This window comes from Micromesistius poutassou, assembly GCF_964030765.1.
Source record: "Micromesistius poutassou genome assembly, chromosome: 2".
Lineage (NCBI taxonomy): Eukaryota > Metazoa > Chordata > Actinopteri > Gadiformes > Gadidae > Micromesistius > Micromesistius poutassou.
Window position 1 is genome coordinate 19,457,743 of NC_140272.1, and position 11,160 is coordinate 19,468,902.

General features: G+C 48.1%; 1 protein-coding gene across 1 annotated transcript in view; it reads right to left on the reverse strand.

Moving 5' to 3' along the window:
- itpr1b (inositol 1,4,5-trisphosphate receptor, type 1b) overlaps nt 1–11,160 on the reverse strand; it is an 84,480-nt gene that overhangs the window by 14,748 nt on the left and 58,572 nt on the right. Inside the window, 5 exon segments of the mRNA XM_084463463.1 lie at nt 1,589–1,684; nt 1,950–2,139; nt 2,405–2,569; nt 2,956–3,131; nt 8,273–8,395. Of these exon segments, the coding sequence (XP_084319589.1) occupies nt 1,589–1,684; nt 1,950–2,139; nt 2,405–2,569; nt 2,956–3,131; nt 8,273–8,395 (750 nt within the window).

Here is an 11,160-nt window from a genome sequence, read left to right on the forward strand (position 1 = left end):
AATAGATGGTGGTGGTGGTGGTGGTCATGGTCATGTTGGTTGTGGTGGTGGTGGTCATGTTGATGGTGGTGGTGGTGCTAGATAGTAGGAAGGGTTCTGGGGGTGGGGATTAGGGTGGTGCGTGTAGCTGGTCGCAGGAGTGCAATGGATTTAAGATCAACAGTCTCTGATACCCACGTGGGGACTCCAACCCTAACCTAAAGGACCGTGGTCCTAACCCATGTTCGGGACTCCGTTTAGAACACGAAGGCGGTAGTAGAAGTCTGATTATTCGTGTGGCACCTTTCATAGACCGCCACCCGCTGAGAGTCGCCCCCTGAAATACGTTTTAAGGTCCCTGGCGCCGGAATCCACATGAAGTTGTGTTTTCTCGCTCATTTGCACATTGTGGTGAGGTGAAGTGCCCACAGAATACATCATGGTGTCACCCTCAAACACAACGTTTGGTTTCTGGTCTTTTCATGGAGAGACACCCTGAATTGTATTTTTGTAAAAAAAAAAGCATGAAATACAACCACCGGCAAGGACCCTACGAAGACAATCGAGACTAATGATTATTAATTTGAAAATTTGAGTCTGAAATTTAAGTCTGAGTGGTGGCAGACAGAATAGTGTTAAGGCCTCTGGGGTCATTGAGCTCCTGAACGTGTCCATCCCTGAATAACCGACCGCTTTCAACGCGTCTCATCACCACCACGGCCCTACGCCCGTCCCAAACTACAATCAAGTCATTGATTGATCACGGTCACACGCGTCCAACAGAGCTGAAGGTTTCCCTTTGTGGCCGAGGAGAACCCACGGTCCACTTTCTTTTGGCATTCTCAGACGGCTCCAAGCACACCCCCCCCCCCCCCACCCCCGACCCCCAAATCGGGGCTTTTCTCCGGTCAACAGGTCTGCAGGCCGCGGTTATTAGAGGCCGTGGTGCTGATGCACGCGGGGGGCTTGGAGGCCGCCGCTGGTGAGAAGCTCTCCATGAAGGGGGTTGGCGGCGGTCGGGGATGGGTATTCTACAGCCCCAAACCCCCTGACCCAGCTGGCGGTGATTAACCCCCTGACCCTCTGCACCCCACCCCACCCCCCCACAGCGAGTTGGGTCTTAGCCCCTCACCCTCCTAAACCCGTTGCACCCCCTTTGCGCGCAGCACCCTCCCACTATCCACCGCCTGCCAGCCACGTGGGGTCCCTGGCCCTGAGGGCTTTCTCGTAATAAAAATAAGAATAATCGTAATGTCATTTTTTTTTTCCTAAAGATAATTCAGGAGCTGTTATCTACCGTTGATTATCACGGAAATTTAATCTACGGCGAAGCTAATCAAATAACAAAAAAAAAACAGATAGCAAAAAGGGGGGAAATTTAACAAATTCAACACAACAAATATCAATCATTTCTAATCAACGGCTAACGTCAATCTGCCCCAGGCGTCACACCACCACCGTCCAATCGGTTTATAAATAAAACCCTCGGAGACGGAAATAGGGGAATAACAAAGCGACCGACAGCGAGAGAGCAGAAGAGAGTTGAAGGGCGAGAGGAGGAGAGAACGCGAGAACGTAGAGAGAGAGAGCGACACTGCGGTGTACTCACCGTCCACCGAGGCTTCGGCTGAGCAGTTCTCTCCACTTTCCTTCAGACAAGCGCCGCCGCCGGAGAAGAACTCACCCACCATGCTGGCCCCGTGCTCTGCCAGGAGAGCAACACAACACAACACAACACACACACACACACACACACACCACGCTTCAAAAGCAGATCAGTGATTTATCAACCGAGATAGCATTGGCATTTTAATAGTAAATGTGATATCAATCTGGGGCAGATCAGTCATGAGATAACAAACCCAGCTACAGGGGAAGCCCAGGCTCTGCTTGATTCCACTGACTCACGGATCGTACTCACTCCCTGCCTCTCGACTCATACCGAGAGAGAGGCACCGCCGCTAACCTACCGAGGGTCTTGTTGGGTATCCTGTCCACGGCCAGGATGAAGTCGTCCTTGAAGAAGATGTAGCCCACGATGGAGAAGAGGTAGACGAGGATGAGGGCCAGCACGGCCGTGAGCACGATGGAGCGCCCGTTGCGGGTCACGCTCTTGATGACGTTGAGCAGGGTCTCCTCGCGGTACACCAGGTCGAACAGCTGGAGGGGGACGGGGGATGAAGGTGAAGGTGGTGGTTAGAGTCGTCTCAGCCGCTAGTGGTGGCATGGTCCAAATGGAACAGACGAAAAGATTCCCCCCCCTCGTTCTTCGTACAGTTAATGGTTTGAAACGGCGGTTCTTGAATGTCGTCGACTCTTAAAACACATTTACACTCAAACACGTTATAATGAAACTTCTCACTGATGTCTTGTAGGGAAAGCAATGGGAATGAATGTGTCCGTGTGTGTGTGTGTGCGTGCGTACCAGCAGGCTGTAGAAGAAGACGTGCACGAAGACGCCCAGGCTGCAGATGATCAGGTAGAGCAGGTGGTAGAGGAACTCCACGTCCATCACCATGGCCTTGTAGCCCCGCGTGAACGTGCCCCGGTTCCCCACGAAGCTCATCAGGAAGATCACCTTGTTGCAGACCTGCACACCAAGGTCACACCAGGGTCACACCAAGGGTCACACCAAGGGTCATACCAGGGTCACACCAGGGTCATACCAAGGTCACACCAAGGTCACACCAAGTTCACACCAAGGGTCACACCAAGGTCACACCAGGGTCACACCAAGTTCACACCAAGGGTCATATCAGGGTCACACACACCAGGGTCACACCAAGGTCACACCAAGGGTCACACCAAGGGTCACACCAGGGTCACACCAGGGTCACACCAGGGTGAGATCACATCACAAGCAGACAGACCATCATGCAGAACGAAATGAAGACAGACAGACAGACAGACAGACAGACAGACAGACAGACAGACAGACAGACAGACAGACAACCATCCACCAGCCCCTCCACTCACGTTGAAGGCCCCCAGCAGGTACAGCGTGGGCTCCAGGCCCACGGAGAAGATGAGCCTGAGGATGGTGGAGGCGATGAAGGCGCGGATGCCGTGGGGCTGCGGCAGGACGATGACGATGGCCAGGGACACCAGCATGGCCGTCCACAGCAGGGCGGAGAGGTGGGGGTCCAGGGTGCCTGAGGGCCAGAGCGCGGACGGACGGGACGAGAGAGTGGGAACGTGACCCCGACGCAGGGCGCACAGATGATCTAAAGACGTCAGTGAGTCCCACTCCTTTGATATCGGCCTCCAATTATGCATTGAGCTTAATCCACATGTTCTGTATTTATGATTTTTGTATTATCATTAATATTAATGATATTTGTAATTGTTATTCTTTTGTCATTTCGCTCTTTGTAAATGTTGTTTTGTTAATTTTTGTCTTCTTTTTAATTCAAACTGTGTTTATTGTGGTTAAAAGGGGGGAAATGGTGAATGAATTCTTCATCTGTTAAAGATTAAAACCGGGACAGAAATGTATACATCATTTACATTGGATTGTATTCAGTGTCCGACTGAATCCAATCCAAAGTAAATGATGTATTTCTTTATTTTTTTTTATTACGCAGTACAGGTTACAACGCCAGCCAGCCGACAAACAACCAAAGCACCTCTGAACTGAACTGAACTGAACTGAACTGAACTGAACTGAACTGAACTCCCTGAACTCTGAACTCTGGGAGGTTGCATTGTGACTCAGTTAACCCGCTCTAGGGCTCAACCTCTTCTGGTCACTCTCAGGTCACAAGTCTGCCTCTGGCTCCTTTACTCATTGTTCCAGTGAAGGCAGTCTGCACCCAACAGCAGATTAAGCATAAACCAGCCAGGGCCAAAAATATGATAATAAATCCATCTTTAGAATTCATATTTTCCATAATTGCTGTGCCATGTATGTGGACCATGCCGAATCTGTACATTTTACCTATTGGACCTTCCATGTTTTAATTCCCTAATGGGACTAAAATTCCAGACATGCGTGTCAAGAATGCGGGGCACTGTCCCAACGTTCCCAACAACAACCGGCCCTGTTGGGAACGCCGGAGCCTTCCTACAAGCTTTAATGGCTCATTTGACACCATTGTGTCAGCAGCACAATTATGCCGCTACCGGGGGAAAGGCATTTCAAATCGGAATAAAAAGTCTCGTCATTCACCCGAGTAACAACACATCACAGTTAAAGTTTAATCCGGGCCTCCTCCGGTTCACCTCAGGTTAACAAGCAGCTTGCTTAAACATTAACGCACAATGTTGAAGCAATGCACAGTGTGTGTGTGTGTGGGTGTGCAGGAGTGTGCGTGTCTACGTCTGTGTCGGCGTTTTCTTATTGTTTACATAATGATTTGTAAAAAAAAAAAAACGACTTCCTCTACTCTGTTGTTGATCCTCACTCCGTCACTCACAACAATGCTTGTCTCTCCCACTCGAGACCTTTTACACGTGAAACTACGGACAAAATCGTTTCTGTTGTTGCTGCCGTTAAGCGAATGACTTACTTGCCGTTTTTTTTTTTTTTGACGTGGCCAATAAAAACCCAACGCTGAAGTTCAAAACAAAAGGGACCGCGCCGCTTGACCCCAGACTGAACAATTGAAAGTGTATGTGAGTCACAATGTGTTAGTGTGTGTGTGTGTCTTCTCCCTGGAACAATAGATTCTTTAATAAAGCTGTGGAGTTGCTCACGACCACAAATAATGCTTTCAAAGAGAACCGAGAGCGGAAAACAAAACCAAGCCCACGAGATGTTACGATAAAAATTATAAATAGATTATAAATACATTTTTGGAATAAAAAAATAATGTAAAAAAATTTAACCGGCTCAACTCATTTGGTGAATTGGTTTGAAAGTAACTCGGTTCTTTTATGAAAATCCGGTGTACATTTTTCAGTCATTTATTTGGAGAATAAATTGAATCCACTATACTGTATATACATGCAGCTAGTTTCCATAATTGGACAGTTTCCATAATTTCTTCCCTTGAGAATAAATAAAATATCCATCCGTCTATCAATCTATCCTAACTAAACGGATCATCAATACATTGACACAATGAGCATATCAAACGGGCAAAGCTGTAACCTTGCGTTGACAAGTAAAGACACAAGATCTAAATTCTATATACTTTTCGCCGTTCAATAATTTCACCTGATCCTTCCAAAACAGGATACTATCGGGCATCCTTAAACTGTAAACTTGATTTTAATTGTTCAATCAAATAAGAAGAAACTCAAACGTCCCACAGTATGAACTTGTCCCCCCGGCCAGTGAACCATGAGAGTCAGACCTTCACTGAAGGCAGCAGGTGCCTTGTGACCGGGGGGGGGGGTAAGGCTGACCTCGCTGACCTAAAGCTGCAAGTCTTAGCACATACGACGGGACCCCGGTGACCTCCAGGGGTCAGCAAGGCCAGGCTGCGTCACATGGTAGGGGTTCGACGGTTCACGGAAGAAAAAAATAAAAATAAAATAAAAAAGTACCGTGTGGAACGCAACCCTCCGATTGGGTTCGCAAACGTGCACGGTTCACAGCTGTCCAACTTTAATGAAACAGCGATACTTTACACAAGCGGGACTTCATTAAACTTTATCGCATACACAGACAGTGACAATGACGGCTGATTCAACGACTGCAGCGCAGAGAGACCGCTGGTCAGTGGAGAACCTTGAGGTGGAGAATAAAGATCCACCATTGCGTTCACGTCCAGGAACATTGGGACTCCGCGTGGACATGCAAAGCCAAAGAAAGTGATCGCTAAATCAGCAACCATCCTCTGCCCTCATTATACTCGTGCAAGGACTTCGCTCTCCTTTTTGACGGCATGGGCTACACCTCAACAACAGCTATCCTGCATCCACCTCACTCTCCCTAAAGCCCCGACGACTTGGGTGTGTTGATAGCATTTGCTACTATGTTCTGTGGGAGGGATGAGGGATTATGAGCTGGCCGAATTCATGTGGACACCAGATGAAGACATACTGTAACATAACCGATTGAAGTTGATCATCAAAGTCACAACTCTTCTCTGTTTTGGCAGCGCAGTGGTGGAACGAGCTGCATAGCCACCCCATCCCAGCCCTCCTACTTGTTGTATGTTGTACGTCCTGGCACTTAATGTATGTACTTATTGCATGTCGTATTTAGTTAATTATAGTACTTATCCTGGCTATCTTTGTTGTATATGGGGAACGGGTTAACCTAGCGACTGTTAGTGCTTTGCACTTGGTTCTATGGACATCCTTACTGTACCAACAGCGATATATATATTTTTCACTTTCTTATTACAAATGTACTTATTGTAAGTCGCTTTGGATAAAAGCGTCTGCTAAACGGCCTGAATGTAAAAGTAAATGATTTATTGCGCGGTTACTCCACATTGAAAACCGTCAGGGACGGCAAAACCTCAACAACTCACTGACGTTATCACACAAACTAGGGCAGACGTTCATGTTGGGGCACGGAGAGGGAGCTGAGCATCCGAGGCCATATAGAGCCCACAATGGGCTTTTAAAAGGAATAAAATATACAAATATATACGCACGAGGGGCCACTTCACATTGGATTTGATCAACAACCCATTATGTAAATGAACTCCATTTGTTAATGTAGAATGATAAATAACTCAATAAAATAATGTAATGCAGTAATTAAATTTGCTCTTATAGCTTAAAATCTATTTAATTGAAAGTGCTGAGGTAATGTAAGTTAATATGATTAATATATATATTCCATACATAATAATCCTTTGTCGCGCTCAGTGCCAAGGATTATGTAAGAAAAATCACCAACGGCCGCGCATGGGGATGAATCATGGACCTTGAGGGCTGTCGTCACCTTCCACGGTTCCCCTCATAAAACCACAAAAGCACACACACACACACACACACACACACACACACACACACACACACACACACACACACACACACACACACACACACACACACACACACACACACACACACACACACACACACACACGCACACGCACACGCACACACAACCCCTTTCGCTGGTGCCATGCCGGTCCTTTTGAGGTCATAAAAACCCAGCACGACAGCATGTCACGCACACACAGAAACGGATGTATTCTGACACGAAACATAACAAAACGCACACACGCACACAATTTAAGGGAATTTGCCTAAGTGGCGCGTAAAGGAGGAGGCGGGGATGTGAGGTGTGAGATGTGAGGTGTGATGCTCAAGAGGGTAAATCTGAATAAGACGAATGTCAATCTCAACCACAGGTTCGTGTTTCTGTGTGATCGCAGCTCTGGCTGCACTGGAACCGTTCCACCTTACTGTGGTGAGAGATGTGGGAGGCTTCACTTAAACCACAGACATGATGAGAATACAATGTCCAGAGCCTCCCTCAGGAGACTAAATCCCAGTTCAGTCACGCATCGCATCGCTGAGCCCGTCAACACATGTGCCATATGTTTCTTTCTGGAGGTCACGTTGTCGGGTTAAGAGTTTTTTTCCGCTTAGTCACTAAGAAATCAGCAAGCCCCCTATTTTTTTGCTTTCTTTAATCCAACTCCGGAGAAAGAGAAAACTTCAAACAAACAGACAGTCGCCCTCGCTAACAGGATTTGCTTTCCGCGTCACTTCGTCCGGTCTCCCGAGTCACCGTTACAGATTACAGCGGGATCACAAGACCTGTAAACGGCGGTGGCTAAACAGAAGTGACTCAATCTCTCGACGTGTTTATGCGCTCACACGTTTTAGTGTACAGTAATACCCTGCCGCACACACGCACACACACACACACACACGCACACACACACACACACACACCGACCCAGAGGCCCCCACCGCCCGCTTCCTGCTTTGTTACAGTCACAACTTACAGAGCACGTACGGACATGTTCTGAGACCGATGGGGAGAGAGAGAGAGAGAGAGAGAGAGAGAGCCTCAGAGACACAGACAGAGCATGAGAGAGACATGAGAGTGCCATATCGGTATTATAGTATATTATACTCTTTTACATAGTACCTTGCTACTTTGTATTTCACTTTACATACATGAGAGAGAGAGAGAGAGAGAGAGCGAGAGAGAGAGAGAGAGAGAGAGATCGAGAGCGAGAGAAAGAGAGAGAGCGAGAGAAAGAGAGAGTGCGAGAGAGAAAGAGAGAGCGAGAGCGAGAGAGAGAGAGAGAGAGAGAGAGAGAGAGAGAGAGAGAGAGCGAGAGAGCGAGAGAGAGAGTGCTAGAGAGAGAGCAAGAGCGAGAGATCAAAAGGGCGGGTGGGTGAGGCTGGCGAGGCGGTGAACTCCCCTCACCTCGGCGGACGCCCTCCAGGGGGTAGAAGAAGGCCACCAGCAGGTTCATGAGCACGGCCAGGTTGAAGGAGATGCTGCTCCAGAAGGACATGTTCCTGGAGCACCAGTACAGGATGGGCTGGGCTGCAGGCGGGGGCGACAGGACACAGGAGAGAGAGAGAGAGAGTAACGCAGGAAGGGGAAGGCCGTCCGTCCAGTACCACCACTACCTAGCTATTCCAACGTCACACTATGGCTGGCTTCACACCACAACGCTCCCGGGTGAAACCGACAAAGTATTTGATCAGATGTTACCTTTCGTTTAGACGGCGACGGCGTTTTCGGTGGCTTAAAAAAAAAACGCAAAAAAAAAAATGAACCCACCCTCCAGAGTGGAAATCTTAAAAACGCGGTTTGTGTTCAGATCGTTGTCCTGTAAAGCCAGCCTAAGTCAAATTTTAAAAAAAAGAGTTAAAAAGCTGAGGTCAATTGCTTACACGCCGCAAAAACAGATCGATTTTGCTCAACTGTTCGGTTAAAGCAGCTGCAGGTACGATTTGAGCGTCGCAAAGAAAGACAGAATGAAACAGAAACAACTAAAATAAACGATTAAAAAAAAAATGCCTTCCTCTCTCTGCCCCCCCCCGCCCGCCGCCTTCTCTACGTTTCTCTGCCATTACCGAGGGCTGCACTCACACACCGGTGATGGGAGAATGAAAACACTGCGTTGGCCGCATTTGATCCAGCGAGAGCCGGGAGCGGTGTGTAAGATGTAAATGGTCTCACACAGAGTCAACATGAACAGTGTTCCTCAAAGAGCATCTCACAAAACGTTGACGGGTGGCTGTGGCATTCCTAACAAATGACACCGTAAAAGATATTAATCTTACCTACGGCACCTTAAATATTAGATACAATTTATCCACGCATAAAGGGGAAATTCTAGTATACAATTTGCATTGTTATTATTGTTATTATTATTATTATTATTATTGGTGGTATTTGTGGAGGTAAAGGTCATGATGATATCATAGCGTCATGGTGCTGACCTCCCACTGTGAGCTGAGCAAGAGGAACCCATCGTATACACTTCTCCTTTAAGTAGCCATCAACAGTCACCCATATAAACAAGTGGCACGACATAATGAATACAAACTGCTCACGAAAAAAAAAAAAAAAAAACTTAGTTAAAGTCAAACGAAGCAGTTTGTTTTGAGTTATTTCACTATCTGCAGTGTTGCGCTTTTTAAAGTTAAGTTACGACAAAGAGCACAGATTGGGGACAGCAGGGGACCAAAGACAATACACTTCTATATCTGACGGGACCACTAATAAGTCATAACCACGTGCACGACAGACAGACAGACACACACACACACACACACACACACACACACACAACACACACCCACGTTCGACATTCATCCACGCGCTCAAGGAAGACGGTCAGGAGACGGGGAGCCGTGACATTGGAGTTATTTTGGAGGAACAAAAGAAGAAGTGAGCGGGTTGGGGAGGGGGGGGGGGGGGTGGGGGGGGACTTTTTAGCGAGCGAGGTCAAACGCCCTCACGGCCGGCGGCACGCAGCAAACCAAGAACAACATGGACGCCACTCAGGGCTAACGCACTTTCTGCTGAGTCACTCCCCAGAGGGAGGGGGGGGGGGGGGGGTGGGGAGGAGGGGAGGGGTGGGGGAGAGGGCAGGGATAGGTAGAGAGAAACACATAAAGGTTGAGAGGAGAGATGTAGAGAGAGACAGAGAGTGGGCGGGATAGAGAGAGAGAGAGAGAGAGAGAGCGTTAAGGAGATCGAGAGCGAGACAGAGAGAGATAGAGACAGACGGAGACACAGAGAAACAGAGACAGACGGAGAGAGACAGAGAGACAGAGAGACAGAGACAGAGAGAGAGACAGAGAGAGAGAGACAGAGACAGAGACAGAGAGAGAGAGAGGAGAGAGAGAGAGAGAGAGCATTAAGGAGATCGAGATAGAGAGAGATAGAGACAGACGGAGACACAGAGAAACAGAGACAGACGGAGAGACAGAGAGACAGAGACAGAGACAGAGAGAGAGAGACAGAGAGAGAGAGAGAGAGAGAGAGAGAGAGACAGAGAGAGACAGAGAGACGGAAACAGAGACAGAGAGAGAGACAGAGACAGAGACAGACGGAAACAGAGACAGAGAAACAGAGAAACAGAGCGACAGAGAGAGAGAGAGAACACAGAGAGAGAGAGAGAGAGAGAGAGCAAGTGAGACATAAAGAGAGAGACTGAAAGGGAGAGAAACAGAGAGAGAGAGACGGGGGTAGGGGGGGTTAGGGGGAGGGGACATCACGTGGAGACAGTAGCGTGCACAGACTCTTCTCTCTCCTGCAGGCCTGGCCGCGAGGCTGTATGCCACAAACACACAGGGGAGGGGGTGGAGTCTGTGTTGCTAGGGGTTACCGCCTCCCATAAGGGGAAGGGGACGATGCTATTACAGTGCTGTCTGGGATTAATAAATCACAAGAATAACTTAAAGCTAGGGTAGGGCAATTTATTTCGAGAATCATTTTTGTGATGTTTTGTTGAAATCCTCTGTGCATCCCGACGGCAATCAATAAATCCAATGCGCTGACATGAAATGAAACACATCCGGTGTCTGTGGCCGTCGCCGGTCTGTAATAAGCTTGTCGAGTCATTTCATTTGAATCTAATGAAATGATGATAATAAACAAGGGCCGGGCAGACTGCTGATTGCTAAAGCTAGCACGCTAGTCACGGGTTTTTTGGGGAGTGGCTTGGAGGGCATCCCGAAGGGAGGGGTGGGATTCTTTCAGAGATACTTTCAAAACCTCAAAGCCTCACTCACTGGCTGGCTGGCGTCTCCAAACTGCGTCGCCTGGCATTAAGCAAAATGGGTGTATCCCCC